Source organism: Ursus maritimus, unplaced genomic scaffold, assembly GCF_017311325.1.
Source record: "Ursus maritimus isolate PB19 unplaced genomic scaffold, ASM1731132v1 scaffold_10, whole genome shotgun sequence".
Taxonomy (NCBI): domain Eukaryota; kingdom Metazoa; phylum Chordata; class Mammalia; order Carnivora; family Ursidae; genus Ursus; species Ursus maritimus.
Genome location: NW_024423344.1, coordinates 41,283,045 through 41,311,007, shown reverse-complemented (window position 1 = coordinate 41,311,007; position 27,963 = coordinate 41,283,045). Strand labels below are relative to the sequence as shown.

General features: G+C 36.0%; 1 protein-coding gene across 4 annotated transcripts in view; it reads left to right on the top strand.

The window, feature by feature from the left end:
- PCDH9 (protocadherin 9) overlaps window positions 1–27,963 on the top strand; it is an 872,085-nt gene that overhangs the window by 547,415 nt on the left and 296,707 nt on the right. For 2 of the 4 annotated variants that reach the window (XM_040623439.1, XM_008706778.2), the window contains one exon: window positions 26,312–26,387. In XM_040623439.1, coding sequence (XP_040479373.1) covers window positions 26,312–26,387 — 76 coding nt within the window. Of the gene's footprint in view, window positions 1–26,185; window positions 26,388–27,963 lie in introns of all 4 variants that reach the window. The other 2 variants (XM_008706777.2, XM_008706776.2) reach the window with 1 other exon arrangement.

Genomic DNA, 27,963 nt, shown 5'->3' with positions numbered 1-27,963 from the left:
CTTGCTTCAGGCCTCTAATTCAACAGTAACCTATTTGGTTTCACTCATTGGATTGAGGTCCAGACCCAAGATCCCAAAAATGGGCCCGAAGGAGAAAACTTCAGTTTGATTATTTGATGTTATTTGGGTCCTGTCCATGTCCCTCTTTAGTGGATGGCTTTGAAACAGTACTTCATTACTCACCCTTAGTGGGGAATACTTCCCTACCCTAATCTAATCTCTCTTGAAGCCATAAGTAAATCAATCCTGCCAGCATGCATTTACTCTTCTATGAATGGTGCAAGTTTAGCTTACATGAATTTATAGCAATAATTCAATTTAAAATTATAGTGAGCATAGACAAGGGGAAAGCACGTGTAGAAGACAATACTGGGCAGGGCATCACCACATAAATAATAATGAGGCTATGCCAAGTACTTCACAGGTGCATTAAAAAATAATAACAAGAAGAAAAACAGAGCAAAGGGAGTGCATTCATAGGTGGCAGAAATGATGTATATTGGGGACACCACAGAAGTCTTCCTTCTAGAGGTGAAATTTGATGTGGGTCTTAATGAACGAGAAGGATTTGGGCATAAGTTGCATAATATATGTGGAGCTAGCAGGATGAGGAAACAGTGAGGGAGAAAATGTGGAATCGGTAAACCATGGAACATCATCAGGAAAGTAGTTAGCTTTCTATTTTGGCAAGAGGATAATGTTGGTCCAAGAAAATAATCCAAGAATAAAGTTGTCTGGTTGGCTAGAGTTTTCCACGGAGAGCTTCAAAGCTTGGGTGGGGAGCCTACATTTTCTTATATAGGTACTGAGATGTTGTTTATTTTACTTATATCTTAGGAAGATCGTTTTTTAAGTTATATGGGAGAAAGACTGGGGGTGGGGTGGCAGGGTTAGAGAGACACCTGAGAAATATTCCAGGCAAAAGGATGTAAGTCCTGAAACAAAGACAGTAAAAGAGAATATAGAAGAAACAGTGGGTGGGAGATATGGGATAGAGGGGACATGAGAAGGCTACAATGTTTATCAGTGTATCTGCACTTCTAAGCATATTATTTTCCATGGGGATTATAGATCATAGTTGAAATGAGAAATGAGTCGCATTTCTCTTTTTAGAAAGAAAACTTAAAAACGAATTCTTTCTTGAGCTTCATAGAAGTTTTCTGGAGCCACAATGGCACCTAGGATTGTGGTCCCTAAACTTGGTAGTGTATCAGAATCACTTGAACAACTTGTTATTTTTTTTTTTTAATTTAGTAGGTATTGGGTGAGATGTTTGAATCTTTATTTTGAAAAAAGCGAGTAGCTATTTGGGAAGGGATCTGAAAATTGCTGATGGCAGGACGCAAGTATCTATGCTCAACCTCCAGCTTTCCCCGAAGTCATTACAAACTGCCACTAATGCTCTCTTGACCTGATGGCATCATTCTAAGTTATTTTAATGGCAACTCAATAAAGTGAATTTCTTATTTGTCCTTATCCAACATAGATAAAATTATACAGACCGTAAATGGCGTAATTATGTATCCATGCAGACAAATTATTCACAGGAGAATTTCAGTAAATAAATCTTGAAGCTGTTTAGAAACACTTTTCTCATTTTTTAATAGGAATGACTATTGGCCAATTAGACAAGATTGTATTTTTTATGTAGCAAAGGGGCTAGTGAACTTATCCCTCACTGGTCTGGTTGGATGGATTCAGTGTGCCCTGCCAGCAGAATTACAGTTGAAAGTCTGTGGTTCTTTTTTTATCTTGCTCCAAGCTCCATGGTGCTCAGCCAAGCAAGAAGCTCCTATTGCCTTCAAAGATGGTTCTTCACTCGAATGAGCACTGTGGGGTGCAGAGCAAGAGGAGAGACTGGCCTTGTGTTAAGAAGCTTTAACATATGCCTCATTTTAGATCAGACTCTACCTAACAAGGACTTTATGGAAACTTCAAGGCATGTACACATCTGTATTCCATGATAGGAAATTATGCATTACAGAATAAACCAGTTTAAACTGTATATTTGAACGAGATTTAGGAGATTAAGATAAAAAATGTACGAATTAGTGAATTTTCATGTCTGGATTTTTTCCATGCATCTAGTTCACATGTCAGGAGATAGTAATAATTTATGGGTCGGTGGTACAGATAAGGTGTGTGTAGGTAGATGTATATGTATGTCCTTTTATTCTCTGAAAAAAATTTCATATTTGGGGATATAGGCCACTTTTCTATGTTAGTAAGACACTTGCATAGTTATGAAAACTTTCATCTTTATTTCTCAAATCTCTTTTTGTCACTAACTACCAAAGATGATAATATATGCTCTGTTCCCCCAGGCCTTCTCAGACAGTGCTAATTCAGTGGCATTTTTCTCTCATGCTGTCAGGTTCTGCCCACATTTTTTTTCCCTGACATTTGGAAGGATCCTGCTGCCTTCAGTGCTCCAAAATAATAGTAATGGTTACAGAGTATTCCAGTTTTGTTTTCTTTGGATGAATATACACCTTAAATATCCCAGGACAATAATCCCCTAGGTAATACAAATGAGAAATCTGCCAAAATATTTATGAAATATCATAAGCCAAAGGTACCAATAGCTGCTACAACCTAACCAGGAATAGGACAAATTTATTGTGTATCTTTTTACCTCCCTTCACATCATTTAAGCTATGGTTGTTAAGATTCTCCTGTTGAGACCTGTTTGTCAAAAAGATACAGAAAAAAGAAGATACTGAATAGTGTCACTTAACATTAAATATATAACATTGTTACTTATTTTGAAAACTGTAAGAAAATTCTTGATATTTCCTGGTCTTAGAAGATAATGACAGCTGAAATCTAAACTAGAAGTGTTTCAATTCAAAATTAGTTATAAGTCTTAGCCACTAATTCTCTCTTTTTCATAGTTTTCCTTACTATTTTTTGCATACTGCATCATGTTGTGAAACAGAATTATTTAGGTCTTACTTTCTTTGTCTTCTCCTATTTGCCTTTGACTGATATTGAGCTGGAGAAGAACAGGCCAGACCCCTCTACCACCTCCTTCCTTTACCCATTGATTCTTCATCTCCCATGCATCCTTTCCCACCTACCTCTTCACACATGTCTGAGGGTTTGCTACACACCGGTCCCTTGCTGGGTACTGAATATGCAATATCTTAGACAATACGTTTAACTTAGAAGAATTGTGTGGTTTTTTTGACATTTAAGTTCTGTTTTCCACATTGTCTTTTTCTTTTATAAAGATCCTATTTATTTGAGGGAGAGAGAGAAAGAGAGAGAGCATGAGCAGGGGGAAGGGCAGAAAGACAAGCAGACTCCCCACTGAGCTTGGAGCCTGAGGCAGGGCTCCATCCCAGAGTCCTTACATCACGACGTGAGCTGAAGTCAGACACTTAACCCACTGAGCCACCCAGGCGCCCCCACATGGTCTTTGAATCATTTATTTTACTAGTTCTTTTGGGTCTCATCTTGAATGTACTTGAGAGTTTTTTTCCTCAAGGTTGTTAGCTGCACTGAGGGGATTAAAATTTTTGGAAGCCTTGCTATCTCTACTCCCAACACACACACACACACACACACACACACACACGCTTAAAAAGTACACACACACTAATGACAATTTTCCAGCATGTCCTAGCGTTGACCTACTGTGAGAAGGTAAGCCTGAGCTATTTTATTGGTTGGCTTTGGGTTATTATATCCTAAAAAGTAGATGTGTTAATTAATGCCAGAGGACTATGCTGTTAGAACTCCAGAACTATATGGTTAGAAGTACAAATCAACCAGAAAATGTAGTTTGTTGAGAGTCCACTCCTCCCCCTTGCATATTTGGAAGTGAGTCAGATAGCTCCACTGGTCCACAGGTAGGCTTTGGCTTCTGATATCAGTTTGTATAGCTGTGCATGCGTTTATTTGGTTTATGATGAACCTAGTTTTATTTGTGTGTGGATAAAATTGTGAGCCAATTTTATCAATTTATTTTCAACTTTTCATTTGAATTATGCAACCAATTAAGGTCCCAGGGTTGATTTAACCATGATTTCATGGTCTAACCCAGATAAATAAGGGTAAACCTCAGGGGACCTCTCAGTGGTAAAGCAATTTTAATTAGTAAAGGATCCTGAAACTGCACATTCAAACAGCCAGTCTTATTCAGCAGACAATCTTGGTGCCATCAGTCAGAGTTCTCATTCACCACTTGTGAAAGGCAGGGAGCTTGGGGAAGAGCTGGTGAGGGGTAATGAGAAGTGTCATTTAAAGTTACTTCCTGGAAGTAAAGATCAAAGTGAAAGACACTCATCCTCCTGGCGCTAGAATTCATATCCAAGTGTCAGGCTTCAGAGTTACCTCAATTCTACCGTTACAGACAGGAAAGGGAAATGCTCAGTTAACTTTCTGTAAGACATAGGTTCCTCATCTTGAAATTCTTAGTTCTTAATTTTTATTTCCTTATTATAGGAAATGGTGGCATAATTATGGCTACAGCTAAACCAACATGTCACCAAATCAAAATCCTCATCTCAAAGAGGAGGGGGATGGTAAAGATTCATACATGGGCTTGGTTTTTCACTACTTTGTTTATAAATGCCAAATAGTTAAATTTTGCTTTTTTTTTAACTGATATCCTCACTTGTATTTTCAAGAATTATTTTCTTTTAATACTCCATGTGAATTGTTTTAGATTTCAGTTATTCATACTAAATGTCTAATAATATATTATGATTAATAAATTGCTAGATGTATTTCTAGGAAGCATCACTTAAATATTTGTACTGTGTAACCTTAAAACTGCTGCAGTTTGAAATTGAATATTATAGAAAAAATTAAAAAAAAAACCCAAATTTGAGTTTACTTCATTTGATTTTACTAAAGCTTTTACATGTAAATATATTGGGCATTGAAGTCAAATATACGAGCACATAGGTCATTATTTTAAGTTGGAAAAGTCAGTAATCGATATTGGAACACACCTCTTCTTTCATAATCTCAGTCCACCTTGTCTAAATGAAACTTATTGCTCAATCGAATGACTAATTAACAAGAGCAATGAAGACAAAAAAGGAAACTCAATGTAGAAAAGGGTGAAGAAATGAAGACCTCAGGTCTGTAGTGAAGTGGCCAGGATAGCTCTTGCTTCTCCAGGTGAATGAAGCTGGTGCTAAGGCATCCATTCTAATGTGCTAATCCCACTTTCCTAAGAAGATTTACCAGCCTGGAAAGTTTCTCTTCCTCCAGGATTCTTCCATATCCCATGCCCCAACAAGCTATGATTTGCTCAGCTGTATGGTGGTATGTTAACATTTTTCAACTCTCTCTCTCTCTCTCTCTCTCTCTCTCTCTCTCTCACACACACACACACACACACACACACACACACGGTAGAGAGAAGGAGAGAGAAGGAAAGAATGAGACTTTAGGCATTTATATGGCTCTGAATGTTGGAAAGATTTAAATACTTATCCCTTCTCAGGCAGTGAAACCACATTTTTAATAGTTCCATGGGTGGAGTTAAGGTGAGAACAAAAGAAGAAATAAAGAAGAGACCAAGGCAGGGAGGGGAGGGAGTGGGGAGAGTAGGGGGAAAGAAGCAACAATGAGAAAGAAATGTTTAAAAAGTCTCTCAGGGAAAATGCAGCAGGATGCATGTGCTTTAAAATTGGAGAAGAAAATTAAAACCTGCTAAAGAATAAGCAAACACTCTTTTCTCTGCTTCTTCTGTCAAACCCACAAAACATATACCCTAAGTGGAGGGATAAACCACATTAGACTGCATCTGCTTTCAAATGTTCCAAGGTCTGTTTTAGCATAGTTATTTTTCCATAAGTCATTTTGGAATTACTTGCAACAGTGATCCTCCCCAAGGATGTAAAACTTAGAGACACTTGTAATTGAGTCTATGATTCTGATGGTGTTAGACCTCTTTTTGGATAAATAGGGAATGTACAAAATCAGCCTTCATTCGTGACTGAAATATTATGACTGTCAATACTTACTGAACACTGCTGTAAGGCTAGGGATATATTTGACAGTAAAACAAACATGACCCAATCTTCATGGTCCTTATAAACTAGTGGAAAACTAAGCCGGTTTATCATTGCATTGGTTATTTTCTCTATATATTTTTTAAAGATTTTGTTCATTTATTTGACAGAGAGTGAGCAAGCAAGCACAAGCAGGGGGAGCTGCAGGCAGAGGGAGAGGGAGAAGCAGGCTTCCTGCTCATGGGGCTCGACCCCAGGACTCCAGGACCCCAGGACCATGACCTGAGCCAAAGGCAGACGCTTAACCAACTGAGCCACCTAGGCGCCCCTATTATTTTCTATATTTTTAACATTTTAAGTATTTTAGTTATTTTTCCCATCATTGGGGATAATTTAGATTTTCCTTTTGCTTTTTTTGTGTTTATTTTGTTTGTACAAATGGAGAGAGTACATGCCAATAACATGCAAGGGATTTGACCCTGACAATTGCACTTAAAAATGTGACCTGGAGCAAGTTAGTTACTGGACCTCTTTAAGTCTGTCTCCTCCTTTGCCAAAAGAGGATACTAGTTCATAAGTCAGAGTTTGTTCAATATGATCATTAGTATAAAGCACTTAATGAGCAGAAAATAATAGATGCTAAAAAATGTTTGTTCCATTTTTTTTTTCCTCTCCTGGCTATTAACATAGTATTTCATCAGTTCTGAGAAGCTAGAGATTGCAAAGTACAGAATATCAGTATTTTATGTACTGTTAAGAAAATAATGCTGACAAATTACAATATGATACCTTCTTAGCACATTGATTATATGACACATCCTGAATCTAGAATGCATATATGCGTTTTAAGAAATGGGTGTTTAAATTGTGCTCATGAGACATAATGGTGGTAGTGTTTTAAATTTCGAGATAACTCATGGTAATGGATATAGAGAAAAGATAAAATTGATAACTATGTATACACATTCATGTGTGTATTAAGGAAGGACACGGAAATAAAAAGTAAATTAACCAGTAAAGGATCATGACTAACTATTACCCTTAAGAATCGCTTATTCTGTAGTTTAAGCAATGGACTGGAACAAATGAATAAATAGTCTTTAAAAACTATAGGTACCTCTTAAGCTAAAATAGATTTGTTTTATTTCTCCTTGGGAAATTAGAATAGATATAAGAATACTCAAAAACTAAATACAATTTAACATAGTAGTATTTCTCACTATTTTTAAGTGGAAAAAGTTTTATTTCTGAATATAATGAATGACATTGGCATTATTCAACCAACTTATCCAATAATATTTTTTCCCAAAACAAATTTGATTGTTATAAATAACTTGAGAAAACTCAAACCACTCAACAGAAAACATCAAAGTCTAGCAAAGACAAGGTTTTCATGATAGATTTCTTTGATGTGGAGACACTGGAAGACTAACATTAGGCTTCTAATAGACATCATGACAGACAGCTAATCCATATAAGTGATGGCACTTTGCACTCACAAATGAGCTCAGGGTTTTGGGATATTTTGCCATCCTACACTGGCAGGAGGAGATATTATGGAATGTCTTTCCATGAATTCTTGAAATGAAACACACACACACACCCTTCAGATCTATTGAATTCCAAAGAATCACTTCAATACTGGTTATCAGATTGCAATGAAATGCTGCACAGAGAATGAAAATTTTGTTTAAAGTCACATTTGGAGTTAGAGAGTACATAGTTGTTAATGTGGCAAAAGCCATTTTCATGATGTAACCTGAACCTCCTCGAAGGGGCTCCTTGCCTGTTAGTCTCTTTGTTCTCCTCCTACTTCCTGAACTGCTGGGATTCATACCCGTGTGAGAGTCCCATATGATAAGAAACTTTATGTGCAGGTGGACTGATGCCAGGTGCCTTTCTTTCATTTGTATTAGCCATTCACCTAGAGACAGCAGATGCTACGGTGACTCAGTGAGAGCTGTTTACAGAAGAGGAGGATAAGGGAGAGCTAATGGGAAGTTAAGTGATCCACACAAATGAGCTGAGGCTTCCATAACTTGTGGGAAGCTGGAGTGGAAACTCATGTAAATGGCTATCATGTTTTAGATCCATTGATGTCTACATGCTGAGGCATCCTAACAAATTCTAATGCAGATTGCCTGCTGGTCCAGCCACACACACGAAATTAAAATGCACGTAGGGCTTTGTTTTAGGAAGCTCCTTTCTGCTGTTTTCCTTTTCTTACCCCCTTCCCCCCACACACACACACTCTGACTTGCTCTTCTGGGGCAAGAGGTAGTTCTGCTTTATACACTTCTTTAAATATTCTTTTGGGGATTCAAGAAAGCAATAGCAAACGTCTGGGAATTCACCAGGTAAATGGCCAAGTCTGCCATTTGTTTTCCTCTCTCTGTGTAAAGGGAGATCTGCAGTGTACCTAACCATTATAAGAAATTTCAAACTTAGAATTTTATAAATATTTGTCTACTTCTTGTCAGATTATTCTGTTAGTGGAAAACACAGGAGTATTAGCTCTTAGAGGCTCCCCTTTCAAGCGACTATGGAGGAGGGGATTTTTTTTAAAGGACCCCCACCCTGCAGCGTTCTTAAGCAAGGCACGCACCTTTAAATGTGTGCGACATGCCTAAAAGGAGTCACTTTCACAGTAGGAGAATGACACTTATTAAAGAAAGAAAAAGAAAAATGTCATTAGCTTTGGAGGAAAACTGTAGATTTTTTTTGTCTTTTAAGAGAGAACAAAGTACCTAACCAAATTTGTTTTTCAAAGAGTAGCCTGGATGCAAAGAAGAGGGAACTTTTCTAATTAGAATGTAATTCCAGAAACCTCTGATGGTGTCTCAACTCTACTGAATATGGAAATTTCAAGTCTTCTCTGTTAATTAACTCAATTCACTAATATTGAGATGGACAGGGCTCCTCACTGCTAAGCTCTAGTATTACCCTTTGAAAGCAATAGGTCAGTGGGGCTTCTACCACCATGCTTGTGTGCACAACTGGCTTTGTTCAGTAACAGTCTGAGCCGAGCAAATGGCCTGCCGACAAGCATTTTGCTTTGGTTTTGCTTTTTTTTTTCTTTTCCTTTTAAAATCTTTCATTTGTTTTGCCAACATGCCTGCTTTTCTGGCACACCTGCTTTCCTCCTTAGATAGTGTTAGTTCTCTCAGAATCAATTGCGAGCAGCTTGCAACCAAATGCCTGATTAAAAAGTTAGCAGACCTTGAGTGCAATTACTTCAGCTCTGTAGCACTCAGGCATTAAACCCGGTGTTAATTGTTTCCCATTTTTGTAACGATCCTTATAATAGGATAAAAACAGAAGAGATCATTTCTTGTAGTTAAAACAGCAGAAAATAAAGTCATTCACTCTGATTAATCATCACAATATGAAATTAAACTCTATTGGGAGTAAATACATTCTAAGATATTTTTTTGACTCCAGCAAATGTCATTATTCTTTCTGTATCAAAATGTATCTACCAATTGCCATTGAAACAAATTGTTCACCTAAGTAAAAGATCTATGTAATAAATAAATTTTAATGTAATTATTTGAGGATTTTATGTTGTTTCTGAGCATTGTTTAATTATGTTTATCATAAATACATATTTCCTTGATAAATCATTTTATGGGCAGTGTGGCTTATATTTTCTTGCACTGTAATTTTTAAAACATTTAAACTAAATATTTTTAAAGGATTGACTTTCCATAAAGAGAAGACACATTAAGAAGATTGCTTGAAAAAAAATTCTAGCCAACATTTTCTTATTCCATCATTTCATAGGATTGAAAATATTCTTTAAAATTTAGAATTTATTATTTAACACACCTAACATTTTTTTTATTATGTTAGTCACCATACAGTACATCCCCGGTTTCTGATGCAAAGTTCAATGATTTATTAGTTGCATGTAACACCCAGTGCACCATGCAATACGTGCCCTCCTTACTACCCATCACTGGTCTATCCCATTCCCCCATCCCCCTCCCCTCTGAGGCCCTCAGTTTGTTTCTCATAGTCCATAGTCTCTCATGTTTCATTCCCCCTTCTGATTACCCCCCTTTCTTTATCCCTTTATTCCCCTACCGATCATCCTAGTTCTTATGTTCCATAGATGAGAGAAATCATATGATATTTGTCTTTCTCTGCTTGACTTATTTCACTTAGCATTATCTCCTTCAGTGCCGTCCATGTTGCTGCAAATGTTGAGAATTCGTTCTTCCTGATAGCTCAGTAATATTCCATTAATATTTCATCGTATATATGGACCACAACTTCTTAATCCAGTCGTCTGTTGAAGGGCATCTCAGCTCCTTCCACGATTTAGCTATTGTGGACAATGCTGCTATGAACATTGGGGTGCATATGGTCCTTCTCTTCACTACGTCTGTATCTTTGGGGTAAACCCCCCGTAGTGCAATGGCTGGGTCATAGGGTAGCTTAATTTTTAACTTTTTAAGGGACCTCCACACTGTTTTCCAGAGTGGCTGTACCAACTTGCATTCCCACCAACAATGAAGGAGGGATCCCCTTTCTCCACATTCTCTCCAACAATTGTTATTTCTTGCCTTGTCTATTTTTGCCATTCTAACTGGCATAAGGTGGTATCTCAGAACACACCTAACATTTTAAATGTTTTCTGCGCATGAGAATAAGGAAATGCTTGAAGGTCTCTTTTCTATTTCTTACTCCGTGTAGCTGTTTTGTACTTTGTTTGTTTGTTTGTTTGTTTGTTTTTTCCCCTGAGATCAAGAAACTGAGCATCATTTGTCAAGGGGATACTCAATGGGTTTAAGTGCTGGTTTTGATTGATGAGATTCAGACTGTGATTCTGTCTTCTTTCATGATCCAAGGGGCCATCCATGGCAGAGTCCCTTGTAGTTCCCAGAGAAGAAGACATTGCAGGCAGGAATACAACCTGTTGGATGACCTTCGGAATTAAAATGGTGGAAAAATCCACTGAGACAATCAGTACTCCTATAGAGTCCATTCATTTGCATTTGCATATGCTTTTTTAATTATTAAAAGAAATGCAGAGCTTATCTCCTCTTTTTTTCCCATCTGTCAACCCAGGTAACTTTTTAGTATTATTTTTGGGACAATTAACTTTATTTTTGTGTTTAAAGGAAAACTCAGTCAAGCTAGTTCTTTTATTTTGACACTGTTAGGGAAAATAAATCTTCATGATTGTGTAAATTGTTATGTATTTTCATTCAATACATATTTGGAGTGCCTATCAGACATTAAGGGCTATACTAGGTGCTAGATATTTCAAGTCAAAGAAGATATGGTTCCTCCCTTTCAGAAATTCCTCCTTCTAGTTCTGATTGGTCATAATTTCTTCATTATGATTTTGATCCCGGTTTCAGATAATAAGCTGATAATTTATTTCAGTTGTCCAAAGAAATCCTGAAAGAAACAATGGAAGCTGTTTCAGAGCACCATTATTAAGTGCCCAGTATTATTGAGACCTAATAATTTAATCTCAAAAAGATAAATGTTACTACATTCATGTATATGTTAATGTATTTAGGTGGAATCAGTAAAAAAAAAAAAAAGATCCTCATACACATTGGGAAATGTGCTTCAATAGCAACTAGAATTTTTAATATTCTTTTTATTTAGGAGTTAGAGTTTGTATTCTACCAAGGAAAACAAAAAACAAAACAAAACAAAATGAAAAGAGGTTAATCCTGGGGAGTTTTTATTTATTTTTATTTTTATTTTTTTTGCACGGAATTATAAGCTAGTAAGAGTATGAATTGTGGCCTCCCAGTGTCTGACAAATGACCATGTGTGAGCTAGAATATCTCTTATTAGAAGATTTCCCTGGGTGTGTTGGACCCTTCTCTTATATACATCTATTGGACCCTTAATTTCTCCTTTATAATATCTAACACATTTGTAATTACTTATTCCTGTCTATTTTACTTACTAGACTATAAGTAAGCCTTAGGAATGGAAAGATTGTGCCATTCTTGATTACCAAATTCCCCTCAGTATCTAAGAATACTTGATAGAATATATGTGATTAACAGTGTTTGTTGAATAGCTAAGTACAACTCTCTTGGGAATTTCTTAAATCTTAAACCATTCTATCATAGCATGTATTCTCCACATTTACAAATTCTTCAAATGGTAGTTTCAGAGGTGTCCATTTTAAGAGGACCCATAATTTAGTTTTTCTTTTACTCTATTTTGCTAGTATGTATATCTCTTGCATGAAGTTTGAGGCCTAGTAATGAAATTACAGATTGAGTTGGAAGATTTTTAACATATATTTCTATATAAATATATTTATTATTTATAAATATATTTAGCATCTATTTAACATATATTGCTAAAATAAATTTAAATCTCAAGTTGTGATTTTTTAATTCCTTCTTTCACCAGGAACATGATGATTGTATTTTTTAGTCTAACGATATTACCCTACAGACCTTAGGAAAGATTACATATGTATGGGAGTCAAATGATCATGCCCTTGCACTAAAAAACTTTTTTCTAACAGAGTTTTCCAGAAACTGAAATTGGTTGGCTGCCATGTTTGATCAGTTATCACCCAAACTGTACATCTGAAGCAGATTTTCATATCTAGGAAAAGTTAGGGATAAAATAAGATATCTGAGCTGCATTCTGTATGCGGTTTGTCAGTCTGTGAAATCTAAGATAAAATTCCTTCTATAGACACTAAACTCTATGATCTATTCCAGGATAGGTAATTCCTTAATTCCCAAAATACCATCATCTATCTTCTTTCATCTGTCAGGCTAGGATTGGACTAGATCAGAATTATTTTCTGATATGAGGAACATTTCATTTCATCCTCGTGAAGTTAAACCTGAAATATGTTCCTAGAAGTGTCAAGAATGGTTTATATCATTATAAAATATGAATTAAAATGTCTGTTTAATGGAGTATCTTTAAAAGTGTATACTGTTTCAAATATTTTTAAAGGAAACAAAGGATACTTTTATACAGTAAAAATTGTGTATAGAAATATTCTTTTTTAAATGCAGATAGTTATATAAATTAGGATCTTTCATTTATTTATGATTTAAAAACACCCAGTAAGGGCTAAATATAATGGTACATGAGTATCTGTATCTCCAACACACACACACACACACACACACACACACACACACGCACACATGCACACGCACTCAATATAATTTATATTCAACATAAAATAGAGTAGTGCTATCATTTAAAGTCCTTGAAAATGGCCTGATACCCCCTTCACTTCCACTACAGAAATCCTTGCCTATGTCCTTTCCCTGTCTAATTCTTGTTTTTTTAAATAGGCCATTTTTAGAGCAGTTTTGGGTTTTTCAAAATACTGTGCGCAAAGAACACAGACTTCCCATATATGGTCTCTTTCTCAACAGTTTCTCCTATTAATGTCCTGCATTAGTTTTGTACACCAGTTACAATGGATGAACAATATTAATGTGTTATTAACTGAAGTCCATAGTTTATGTGTTAGTTCTTTGTGTTCTAATCTTTTCCTAGATTCTAGGAAAAGATATATCCTAGATAAAGAAAGTTTTCTTTCAAATATTTAATTGTCCTTTCCCCCCATTTTAAGCACACATATAAATAATTGTTGATGACAATATTTCTTTGAAAAAAAATGTATTCTAGACTAGCAATTTGTTCATCATTTTTAACATTTTGTAAATAGAATAATATATTCCTGAATTTCAAGGTCCTAAATATAAACTTTAGGAGATATAATATTTTTTTTTCCTGAATTTCAAGCTGTCTTACTGTTCTCAAATTTTTAGCGCACAGGGTAAATGGTACTATATAGTAAGTTACCCCTGTTGGGGAACTCTTGTAAAGTTTCATTTTGAAACTGTCTTTCCCTCTCTGCCCCAGACAAAGCTTAGAAGGCATTTCTGTGCACATATGTTGGACCTTAGAGTCAAGTGGACTTACAAGTGTTTACTTTCTTCTCTTCAAAAAATATCGCTCAGAATTTGGATCTTTACCTTCTGCATTGGTGTATTCACATTTGGAACATATATGAGAGTTTAGTCTCTTCAAAAGTAGCCACCTTTTTCTGAGTACAGCACATTATTTTGTAGATGCTACCTAAATCTACAGAAGCTTTTGACATACAGAATTTCCTGACATACGTTTGAATTTTATATTTGTATTCGGGGAAAACAAATGATCCCCAATGCACAAATCACAGATTGGTGACTCAGTAATGTTTCAAAACAAAGACTAAGAGCCACAGGGCAAGTGTGATTATCAATGAGTTGGAGGAGTGATTTTTGTTTCAAATATCGGGCTCAAAGTCACAGTGACTGTCTGCAATAATAGGTGGATATATTTTTTTAAATACAGTCCAGCCAATTTGACTTCAGAACAAAGGCTTCTCTACCTAGGAGAAAAGTGATATAAAATCTTGCTCATATTTGTTCCAACTGGGTTAGTTTCTCTGTTTTCTTAAGATCATTATACGACTCAGATTCTTGCAGAGTAGAGGAGGTAGTTACATATGACATTTTTCAAAGCAATAGAGGCTTAAAACATTTTCCTCCAGCTTATCAAGACATCACTGTTTTACACTCTACAGAATAATGCTTAGTAATTCTTTTTAAAATATTTTGATATGATTTCCATATCCAAATGGGACTCCTCTGTACGTATGTAGCAAAATTGTTTTGAAAACATCTTCTCAGATTTCTGTAATTCAAAGCCCCTATGAAGTCCATCACATTCATCTCATTCTCTCGTACTATACCACCTTCACTATACTTTCTAAATTTATGATCCAAAAAGAACATTCCTGTACATGTAAGCTAAGAATAAAGTCAAGACTGATCTTTATCCCAAGGAACAGAAATCATGCATTTAGATGAGTGTTGTCCTTCAGACTTGCCCTCTTTTTTACCTACTTCACTTAGTATTATCATTTCTCAAAATATTTTGGAACTCCTCTTTCATAACAGTCTTCAAAGAGTTTTAAAGCCATTGAAGAAAATGTGCCTATCATTTTGCAGTCTCTCCTTCTTAAAATGCTATTGTTCACCATTACAGATGGCTTTTAGTTGTTTCAGAAAGTAAAATCAGATCGTTAAATGCAGAGCTAGCACCTTGAGACTGTACAATATAATGTCATGCTCTCATAACAATTCAAAACCATACACTCCAAAGTATTTAAAAATATTGTGCTATCACTGCAGTGTTTAGATTATTAAGTAGCTCCTCCTTGAAAGTATTAAAAAGGTGTTTTATACAATTTTTGTTTATTTAATAAATGTTTTTCCTCATCTTATAATCATAATCTTATATGATGAATTCTACCCTAAATGAAGTAACATTGCTAAACAAGTAATTTTTTGTTATCAGGCAAGGCTGTATATTATATGGCACTAAGTATAACTACAAAGAGACTGTTTCTAGTATGTGCTTCATGATATCAGAAATTATCTAGATTAATTCAGGTTTTCTTAGATTCAATTAATAAAGTTTGGATTTCATTTTCAAAATTAACAAAGTACAGATCTCAGGTATAAATTGACAATTTCCTTGTCTAAGAATAGGGAAATTTCATGTTCTAAGGCATCTGTCTGTAGTGGAGTTTGTGCATAGATTTTGTATCATGTATGCATATATAAATACACAGACAAATTCATATCTATGTTGTACTATGTTCTTAAAAGTACCCTTATTTTCCTCCTAACTTACTCTTAAAAAAATATAACTTGGATATCACACATTCCTAATCAAAATTTTTCAACTGCAAACAGTTGGTTGTTGTTTCAACTGCAAACAGTTGTCTTTGAGACAACCAAAAGAAGGGAAAGTTAGAAAATGCTTGTCTTTCACAATGCAAGTGTTTTTCACAATTCCAAAGGATAAATGAAGTTCTTACCAATTTTTTAAAAATTTGATAATCAATACAGATTATGTTTTAGAGGATAATCATCCTAGACAGTATATCTATGAATATATCACCTGTTGGATGATTTACCAATGAGTCCAAGATTTCAGTTGTAATTCCAGAGATGCTTGTTTCTTTTTTGTGTGCTCTGTATGGCCAAAGACAGCCTCTTCCTTATTTGTACTGCTTTTGCCTTCCCCATTTTGGGGAAACACTTCTCAAATACGTGTCATGTAGCATCATCATCACGTTCTAAGCCTGTACACACATTTTCATATCTTATAAGTGAAACATGGATATTTACCCAAGTTTTGTGGACTGTGTTCCACTATACACTTTCTCCATGCAAATCAGCCCCTCGCCATTAACTTGTCTATGTGGATCATGTTCTTTATCATGACTGACTGTTTTGGTGGCTCCTGTGCTAATTAATTGTTATATGACCATCTCCGTATTTGAATCATATAAATCATAGACTAGAAAGAGGCTCCTCTTCCTGAAGTATTATTCCCATTGCCATTTTCCTTTTTTTGCTGAAGGAGATACAATTGATGGCTCAAAGTTAATTATAATCCAGGAGCTGCCAGTGATAGGTATCCATAACATGTGTTAGCACTACTTCAAAGAACTTTTTTTTTTTTTTTGAGAAAGATAGAGAGAGCTCCTGTGTGCACACGTGTGTGAGGGGGAGGGGGCAGAGGGAGGGAGAGGGACAGACTCTCAGGCAGGCTGCATGCTTAGCACGGAGTCTGAGGCAGGCTTGATCTCACAGCCCTGAGACCAGGACCTAAGCCGAAATCAAGATTTGGCTGCTTAACTGACTGAGCCCACCCAGGTGCACCCTTCAGAGAACTTTTTACTCCTTCACTGCTTCTAAAGAGTTTTAACATTCTTCCTTATTATCCTACAAAATAAGACCAAAAAATGAAATAAATAAAATCAAACTGCCGTGTGCAACACAAGATCAATTGAAACAAATTGTACCACATTTTAGGTGTAAATTAACAATCCTCCATGAGGACTTTTAAGCAACCTTATTGTATAGTAATAGTATTTCTTGGAGGATTTATACAGATGGTTTCTTCCACCACTCTATTTTGTCTAACATAGAATAACATGATCTGTTCTCTAAAGCCTTGACTTACTAGTTTTTATTCTTACTAGGTAATTATGATCTTGTGCCTATTCAGCAATACACAAGGGAAGTTTATTAAGTGTGTGTTTATGTGTGTGGGGGAGGGTATGGGTGTGGGTGTGTGCTTAAACTCTTTTCTGAGACAAATGCCCATGGTCTGAGGTTAATTATAAAATTAGGGCTACCTCCTAAAAAGATACTACTTACTTAAAGTAAATATGGCCTACTTTGGTTTTACAAGTCTTATTTTATATTGAGAATTATTAACAGAAATGCTAGAGAGATGCCCATTATCTCTTTTGTTAATTCTGCTAAAATTACCTAAGATAAATTCTTGAATTTTAGACACTAAATCAGACTCTATTTCTGTTATCAGTACCTACAGATTTGACACATTATTTTTTAGTGATTTTTTATTATTCCAAGAAAGACTCACTTTTTATAAAAGACCAATGCTGTGTCAATGTGTTCTGTATTTTTACTTAATAACAGTGATAGCTTCATGTAATTTCTAATTAAATTGCTGTAACTATTATGTATGCTGATTTTGTAAATGTGATAAGGGTAACTTACTTTGTCACATGGATTTGTTTATACTAGAAAACTAAATTGGAAAGGACTCTTGCTGAGTCGTTTCTTCCCTATTTCTGTACATATAATTTATAGATGCAGAAATTCAGCTTGCAGATTCAGGAGCAGCTGCTCCTGTTTAATGTAGTCATTTTATATTTTGTATGCTCAGATAAAGTGCTGCATTCCTACTGGGCAACATTTAACTGTGAGAAATAGGTTGAGGTTGTTTCTGATAGCAGGAACTAAATAAGAATATAAGAAGCAAAATAACCAACAACGCTGATAATTCTTAATCCTCTCTACTTGCCTGGGACCCCAAAGGAAATTTAAGGGTGGGGTCATGTCACCAAGCCAAAGAGGAAAGTTGATTCAAACCCTTTTGATGTAGGGAGGAGATTCCTGTTTTATGTTTTTTCCTAATATTTAAATTCAAGCACCAGGTTTACACCCAAAAAGAGTACAAAGAATTTACTTTTATTCTTGAAGCTGTCAACTGTTTTTGCACATGAAGAGAAATGTGACCTACCTTTCTCACAAATCATACTGAGATCAAAAGGAAATAAAAATAAAATTATATTAAAAATTTCACCACATGTTATATTAATATGAGTCTTTCAGCCATAGGCACTTCTAAGGGTTATTCAATGCACTTTATTTATAAAGCACAGAAAACATAGGTCCTTACTTTGAGGGTCATTTCATAATAAGATTACAAACTAAATAGGCTAAGTTGAAGTTAATGTGGGTTTCCCACGCACACTGGAACAAGTTTCCTCAACTAAATATATAGTTGAGTAATGAAGGTCAAACAAAAGTTGACAGATCTGTCCTGAAATGAAGCAGTGGCTTAGCTGCAGGTAACCAACTAGTTAATGAGCAGTAGGTAGAGTATAGATGAACACTCACCATTTCCCCTGAAAATGCTACTCAACTTTATATGGTCAGTAATCATACACACCCTAGTCCTATCTATAGATAACATTGATATCAGTCAGAATAAAAAAGTCATTTTAAAGTTGCTGACACCTTTACATTCATCACCTATGGTCAGGGAATTTGTTATACATCTTTCTCAAAAACCAGCAGAACCTACCCATTTGTCTCCAGATACTTGAAGATGTAAACATTGAAGGTAGGAAGAAGGAAAAGACTGACTGTTAGTGGATTGTTATTGTGTTTCATTTTGCTACTTTTAAAATAAGGCAGTAAACTTCTTGCTGGAGAGGCAGAGAACTTTTCCCACGGGAAATCACCTTTGGCAGATGGATCATGATACTTCATTTCTACTACATCCTCTTTAGAGTTCCTGGTTCAATTCTGGCTAAATCATCTTCATCCAGTAAATATGCATTATAAGCTCATAAAATGTCAAGTGTATATGTTCCTCAGAAAAACCTGATGAGTTTGATTTCATCAATTCTTATTTGAGGTTGTTAACATTTCTCTATCTACCTGGAGACGTAAAGGAATTGTTTAAGGATATGCAGAGTTAACAATGATTCTGTATTTGAGTCAGGAATAGCCTTCTCTAACAGTCTCAGTTACTCTTTTAGCCTTTTTATTTTTTATTTTCATGAATTGGCAATGAATTCCAATCCAAGGATGACAACAGATCTAGGGATTATTTTGGCATAAATTCAGAAAGCACTCCCCTGCCTTCTCTTTTTTTCTCCCTTGGCTATTGTTAATTAGTGAAGGTCTCCCATTCATGCATTGGCCTTGCCTAAGTCTGCAGAGTTTGCAAGAATTAGAAGGAAATCACATTTTAAAAGCTGCTGGCCAAAAACATCATCAGAACTGATAGAAACCAGCTTAATGAAATTTTGACTTTTTGGGAAGTTGTGGGATATAGTTTTTGTCTTGTTCACCATCTGATTCTTAGCAGCCAGAATAGTGTCTAGCGTATAGTGGGTGCTCAACAATTATTTATTAAACAGAAGGGTGAAAGAATGAGCAGTGCTTCCTGTTGAAAGTCAGAAAATGAGGGTTCTGGTTTCCACTGCAACCTACATAGACAAGTCACTTTACCTTATTTCCTCATCTGAAGAAAAAAAAAAAAGTAACATTAAAATGGATAGAAAATCTCTAAGTAATCTGCAGCTAGGATAAATAAAGTCTACATTAGTAGAACCATTTTGTCATATGTACTCCCAATAAACAGGAGGGGAGAATGACTCAATTTGCCAGTTACAAATCATAAAATGACTCATTATAAAATAATTCTGTACTCTAAACATTTCATTTATCACCAGTCAAAAAAGTTCCTTATGATTTTGTCCTTCAAAACTATTCCTTGTTTTTGATAATGGGCTCATTTTACTCATAATTACTAGTAATTTGCCTAAGCCATAAATCTAGAAATCTTTTCTTGACTTACCACTTTGGACCTCATCTCTCAAACATGAATGAGAAAGAACATGTGTGTATTATTATTAGTGTCCCTTAGTTGAGCCTACAAGTATTGAGCAACAGCAAATTAAACTTCTAATTACAGATCGCTTTTGGGGTCCCGTTTACCTTACTTTCTAATTTACCATGAGTCTCAATTCTGGATTTTATTAAGAGGATAAAAGTGCATTGATTTTAGATGACAAGAAACTGTTGAGGAACTTCCTGTTGAATTGAGTCAGTAGTTTTAGTTGAAAATGTGTTCTTTTGTCATTGTGTAGCAGACTCAAAATGAAGGGTGGATGATGGTCTGGTAAGGCTGAGGAGAAGACCTAGAGATAGTAATCAAGTTGTAGATTGATTGGGGGAACTTACATACAGGGAGTCCAGGGGCAGCAAACAGGAAGAAGCATCCCATGCTGAAGTCTGCATGCAGCAAGCCTTTATATTGTAGCTGCTAGCCTAGCAAGTATCTGTAGCCACTCCATCGTTGCAGGGCTAGAACATTCCAAGGACATTGAGGCCTGCCATCTGGACATTCTTTGTTACAAAACAGAAGCTCCAGGTTGTGACCCCAGCGGCCCCTGACCTCAAACCCTGAACATATTTCTCTATATATTCTGCTTGATGGGAATATAAAGGGAGGACAGGATCTGTACATTTTCAAGATAGTGATTAGTGGGGGCATGCAGGGTATGCTTTTACTAACCAGCCATCCAGCATGTACCATACAGTCATTTAAAAATTCCTCTTCTCAGAGCTTGCAACCTAAGCCTATCTTCATAACTGTTATTTTTTAAATCTCAATGAAAATATGTTCACTTAAAACTAGGAAAGGTCAAAATGTCTCCAATTAATATTATTAGAAATGTTTGTATTAAACTGCAGTTTCCAGTCTCCAGTTTTCCTTTAACCCTCTTTGAAATGATTTCCTTTGCTACTTTGAGAGGAGATAAATAGGAAAATATTATTTCAAGTAAACAAAAAGCATATATTCATTGGATTTAATGCTGAGGTAAAGCAAAAAAAGTTCACATGTGGAACTTTGGCACCATTTTTGTTTTTTACTTCATCGTAAGTAATTTCTGGCAGTTGGTGTTTGTGTGTGTATGTATACTGTTTAGGGATTAGAGGGATGAATGATAAATCAATATTTCTTAAATGTGGTTAAAAGAACTAAATCAGAGTTAGGACTATTTCCTTGAAAAAATATTAAAGGAATTCTGCACAAATGAAATCATATTTAAATAATTGCAAAGCACTTTTTTTCCTACAATATCCATGTATAATTTTAGAATAATTATTTTAAGTGTCAGTTATTAACTAGTAAATTTGTTTGTCTTGTAATAATGGGCTTAGTGTGCCAAATTCATGTTGTTATTTTGTGATTTGAGGAGAAGACAAGAATTTTTAACTGCAATGATTAAAAATCCTAGGGAGATAAAGTCAAGAATAGAAGTTAGAATAGCAGAGCATGGATAGTAGGATTGTTTGGCATTCCTTAGCTCAAGAGAAAGCCCACCTCCTATCTACTAGACTTTTTCTATTCCCTATGAAGGGGAATACATAAATATTAGGATGTGTTTTACTATTGCCAAGATAGTCCATACAAATTTTGATGTGGTCAAAATAATGAAATTTTAAAATACCATATTCTGTGACCAGACAATACCACTTTAAACAGTGTATCCATATTCAGATCTTAACTTATGCATATTCACACAAAAAACACATTAACAAATGTAATTCAGCTAAGTAAAATCTTTACTAACCTGATTTATACACTTAACTATAGATTATATTTTCAATATCAGTAAACATTATTAAAATGTTAAGTATTGTGATTTGTTCAATTGTATGATATATAATTTGTTAATTAAATACCAATTTCTATCTTTTTGATATTTTATGCAAAGACGCAATGAACTTGACCACCAAATCTTTGCACATAGGAATCCCTGGAGGTTAGTGGGACTGGGATTGTAGACTTGAATGTGAGTGTTTCATTGGTGAATAATATTCTGTACCAGTAAAAACACACAAAAGAAGCATTCAAGCAATGATTGAGATTTCTTAGGGGACTCAGAGTTCTTTTAGTGACTCTTGAAGAACAGCGCCCAATGCAGGAACATGTGTATCTTCCCTGAGCTTCTTGAATTTTCCCTCTCTTTCCTTTCTACTAACCTGCAAGAAAAAATATAGTAAAAGTGTTTGGCAATGTTTCTTAAATTAAACCAGTGTGCCATCTCCCGACTTGCAGCATCCTGAACCTATATTTGTATGCATGGCCTTTTATGCTTGTGTAGAGTACAGAATTTCTGATGAAAAGTTTTGCATGGTTAGAATTCATATCAGCAGCCCTGAGATAAAATAACATGAAGCAGCATTAGTAGTTACTGGTTCCCATCTCATTCCTTCTCAGGGCAGCCAGGGACCTCGAGCTAACTTGTTAGTGATAAATCAGATAAACAAATGTGACATTCAAACCGTTAACAAGACATAGCCAATAATAATAGTAATGTTTACCACGGGAGAAAACGGAATGGGTAAGACAGAGATTTTAGGAAAACAAAAGTACAGAGGCTTTGGAAAGTCTGAAGTAGTCTCATGATAACATATGTTGTCCAAATTCAGTCAGGCAGGGCTTGACTGTATTTATAACACAAATTGGGTATATTTCCATGGGGATAACCCAGAAGCAACATTCCCAGAGGCAGTAAGAAAGCTTATCCCTCTTTCTCTCTTCAAATATGCAAACAATTACAGGTTTCTTGAAAGGATAATGGGAAAACCTTCACTTTCTCAGAGGAGAAATCATGTATTCTAAACTGCCCATCTTCATCTGCTGCTTGCACCAAAACAGCTTCCCCTCAGAAAGGCTCTGAGCTGACATGATCTACAGGCACTTTGGGAGACATGCCAAGACTATGGGGTCCAGGCAGTTCCCTTACAAAAGAACAATATATGTATATATATTTTTTCCTGGTGTGAAGGAATCACATTTTTTTAAAAGATTTTATTTATTTGAGAGAGACTGAGAGTCAGTGAGATGACAGAGGGAGAGGGAAAAGCAGGCTCCCTGCTGAGCAGGGCCCTGAGATCATAACCCTGGCTAATGGCAGACACTTAAAGGACTGAGCCACCCAGGCGTCCCAGGACTCACATCCTTAAAACTAGCTAAACACTGATAGCCCTGGAGAATAAAAGAGAATGTGCAGCTGTAAATTTCAAGAATGATAACTACCTTGCGGGCGCCTGGGTGGCACAGCGGTTAAAGCGTCTGCCTTCGGCTCGGGGCGTGCTCCCAGCGTTGCGGGATCGAGCCCCACATCAGGCTCCTCCGCTATGAGCCTGTTTCTTCCTCTCCCACTCCCCCTGCTTGTGTTCCCTCTCTCGCTGGCTGTCTCTCTCTCTCTGTCAAATAAATAAATAAAATCTTTAAAAAAAAAAAAGAATGATAACTACCTTTTATTGAGTACCTACTATGTGTCAAATATAATACATCAACAATGCTTCTTATTTTATCTGCTTGAGCCTTAACAACTCTTCTCTGGTGAAGGCACAATCTTCCCCATTTTACAAAGCCAGGAACTCATTCAAAGAGATAGTCGCTTGCCCTGGGCCAGTCTCTGCAGGGCAAGGGCTCCTAGCCGAGAGATCTGGTTCTGGCTGCCTCACCTGGTGTTCTTCTGCCACATCTGAACAAATCTGTTGAATCCTTGCTGACACCTGCAACTGCTGTTTCTTAACACTTCATGGATCCTCATTTTCCTGCATTTCAATTTCTTCAGATTCTTCCTTTATATGTACCTTGATATTTCAGACATTGTTGTACTTGCATCGGTCATTACAATGATAAAGATTGGTTTGCTTGATCAATTTGCTTCATACCATAATATCCGTGTTCCAATTCTTAGTCCATATGCCCCACTACCCCAGTCTCCCATTAGACTGATAAACTGTGCACAGTTTTGCCACTTAAAACTTAAACATCTTTGAGTCAAATTAATTAGGAAATATTTCCACAAACCACCATAGTTTAAGCATCGTGCCACTCTAATTTACACTCTTACTGCAAACAAATTACATCAGTTTTCTATCTTTGCATATTCTCACTTACAAGGCGGTGAAGGAATATCGTAGTATAATATATGTGAGATGGAATCTAATTAGTTGTATTTGAAATAGTTTTGAAAAAAATATTTTTCTTATTCTCAGTGAAATCATAGTGCCAAGCTATGTAGCAGTAGCTGCTCAATAAATCCTAGTTCTAATGGCTGTTGTGTGAGAACTGCTGGGTTCAAGTGTTACTGGGGCTGCGGATTCATGTTTCTTAGGAGAAAAACATATACGGTAATTAAAGCAATATTAATTATGCTTAGCAGAATATCATAGATGCAGATTTTTCTTTTTTCTTCTGTCTACGGAATGTATAGTTCATAATGGCTTATGAGGCCTCTGGAAATGCTTTGTACAGACTGAAGAATAATTTGTCCCATTGTCTTTCTCTTGTATTTGACTTCCTTTTTACTCACCTGAGTTATAACTAAGAGGTATTCCTCCAGAGATAATACCGAAGTTACTTTAATCACTGAAACTACAGACTTTTTAGTAGGCCAGTCATTTTAAAAGCTATGTTTGACTGTCATGTATAGTGGGCAGCCTGGTCATTGACCTTAATGCTGTGCGTATCACAAAAGGATACGGATGATTTAAGGGCATATTGAAACAGAAGCAAAAAATACTTATATTACTGCTTTTCTCTAAAAGGTTAAATTCACATGAGAGAGGAAACACTGTAGTAAATAAAAATGGTAGCATTTTCCTTCCTGTTCGAGGAGAAATACGATCCAGATATTCAAGTTTAGCTTGCATACTGTGGAGCACTCGCCTAGGCACGTTTCAAAATCGATTGATGGGGGAATGAGACAGTTGTGCATGAAGGTGAAGTGCGCTACAATAGACTCAATTAGCACCATTTATGATTATAGTTTATGTGATGTCGGCATCAGTTCATTAAAAATGTACTGAACTATCAAATCATTTCACACAGGTCATTGAACAGCAATAAAGTGGTATCAGCTCTTCCCCATTATGACTCTGAGCTGGATTTGAACCAGTGACTCATAGGAAATAGGCAATGTTCTATTGTTGTCTATAAAAATGCATTTATAGAGTGGCAGTATATCTATCTATAGCATTTTGTGTCTAACTGCATTCTTTTTTCCTTGGAATGGATACAATCTATAAATTGCCTCTCGGCAAAACACGCAAGTTTTAGGTATTTTAAAGTGATTATACAGTTACACATTTATATTTTATATACTTTATTATTTATATATTCGTAATTTTCTTAAATATGAGTAAAAGTGGTCACGTGTGACATGATATTGAAAGATCTTTTGACTGTTAAAGCAGAATGAAAATTAGGTGCACTCAGACATATAGCACAAATTTACTACTCTCATATAATTCCATAAGTCATAAATCTCTACCCCACACAGCTGTAAATATTCTCCTATCTCCTGGATTACATCAGCTAAAAGAACATTTACCAAGAGTACTAGGCAGCAATCTGTGCTGGAATGTACACTTTTGTTTTATTAAAACACTAAAATTTATTCAAGTACCCACATACATATTTTAGGTCACTTCTGATAGTGACATTGTACAAATAGATGCCAAAATAATATTCCAAACATCTTTCTATTGGGATGTTCTATAACCAATGGCTGGTAGTAATATCTGAGCCAGTGGGCAATAATGACTTCTTTGCAAAAACTACCTTAAAATCATTAAATAAACAAAATGCCTGTTCATTCAAAAGAAATGGAATGTCACATTATCTATGTATTTATTCAGATCTAGGGAACAAATATTTGCATATTTCTGCTTATTTCAATTTTTGTTTTTTTTAAACGCAGACTACTAGTATATTCTTCTTTGCTTTTCTTGCTATAATTTTCAACGGTTTCCTGTTAGTGTCTTTTTTGTTCTTCAATTAGAGAAGACCGAAATTCTTTCTTGTGTTTTGCAGGTTAGACATTATATAGTAAATAGCAAATGTTAAATTTCGTTCCTAGCTTTTTTCCAAGTTTTATTTGTTTTGCTTTTACATTGTATCACGTGTTGAAAGTTGTTTTGATTTTGTGTTCCGCCGCGCCCCTTTTATCTGGGAGGAGTGTTAATCGGAGTGTCCTGTGGTCTTCTTTGTAGTCGCAGCGCCGCGTTACGTTTCACCTCCCCGATGGCTCCCAGGAAAGCTGCAGTGACAGTGGTCTAGGAGACCACGAGCCGGTGGGTAGTGGCACCCTGATCTCACACCCTCTTCCTCTGGTTCAGCCACAGGACGAATTCTACGACCAGGCTTCTCCGGACAAGAGGACCGAAGCAGATGGCAACTCTGACCCCAACTCTGGTGAGTCCCCTTAAAAATTGTGACCGTTTGGAGTTCTGGTTTTCTGTTGTGTGCACTGGAGTTTTAACAGTGATTTCGGGGGAGCAAGTAAATGGACATTCGGTTGGTTTTTGCTGGCTTTCTTGTTGCCGTATTCAAAGCATATCAGGTCTACTCTGCTTGTTCTGTGGAATGATGTTTTCCAATGAAGACTCCGACAAAAAGAAAAAAAAAAGATAAAATTGTTGATTAAAATAAGTACGGAGTTGGGTGATAATGATTTTGGGGTTTACTTTTTTGTCTGTGTCAATTTTGGATATGTTTCTAACCAATGTATTGAACAAGTGAAATGAGTGAGATGGAGTTAGCAAAAGTCTTTATTCTGTACAGATCCACACCCCACCTTAGAAATCAGGGCCCATTCAAAGTGAGCCCTATGAGGGTACTTCTTTCTTTGCCTTTGGAGGAAATTTTGGGCAAGTACTGTATCTTTTTTGGTGATGCTATTATTTTTAATTTTTTTTAAATCACTGACTAGTTCACTTTTATTAAAATGTTAAAAGTCTAATTCAATAATTATGTCCAGTCCAGAGTAATGACCGTGATTTCTACTTGATTTAAATTAAAATTGTCTTCTAACTCATCTTGAATTGCATCAAACTGGTCGCCTACAGTGAGAAACGGGGATAGGGTGAGTTTTCTCTAATGTTTAAACTACGTCTCTTCTACTGCTGTTGACATTAATGTGCCTCTGGCAATTCTGTGGTTGCAGTAGAAGACCAAGAGGAGGTAAAAAGCACAGAAGGCTTTCTTACCTCATCCTGTTGTGAGAATCCAGAATTGGTGTTCTCTGACTTCTAGGATTTTAAACTGCCTCTTTGTTTCCAGGGCTGTAGTCAGGGATCTTTTGTACATAGTATCTGTCCCTCCTCTCCCTGACGCTGGCATCCATTTCTGCATGTTTCTCTGATAAATGTCTTTCTTCTCATTGGCATGCATAGTTACATTGACATCTTCTTTCTGCTGAGGTTTCTCCCTACTTCAGCCAATCTTTTAGGAAGACCTAAGTAATTTGCACACCAGTTCTGCTTCTTGATCTTTCTTTCAGGTTCTGTAGCTTCAGCTCAGAAAGAAAACATAAGTGCATCTTTTTACTTCACATATGTAGAAGGGATATGCAAAGAGGGACTTCTCTTTACACAGCATTTGGGAGAGCTGGCCCACTATCCTCTTTAGATTGCTTGGTTTTGATTAGTCTAAGCACCATTGAATCTAAGTGATTCCACCAAATCATCCTTTCCTGGACTTGTGTGAAGAGGTCAGATAGTTAGGATAGCTTTCTCTAAAGTGATTTCCTGGTTTCCAACTTTCCCCTCTCCAATTTTAAAAAATCTCTTACTGTCATTAAGCTAAGAGTACCAAACTGGATTCTTGGCCTCCTTTTTGCATATGGCAATGGTTGGATTCTCTTATCTTTAGGCTTCAGTTAAAACTGAGACAGAAAGACTCCCATTTTAAGAAAATCGTTTTAGGTCTTCTCTATACAGTTCACCAAAGCTATTTTGTTGTTGTTGTTGTTGTTTGTTTGTTTGTTTTT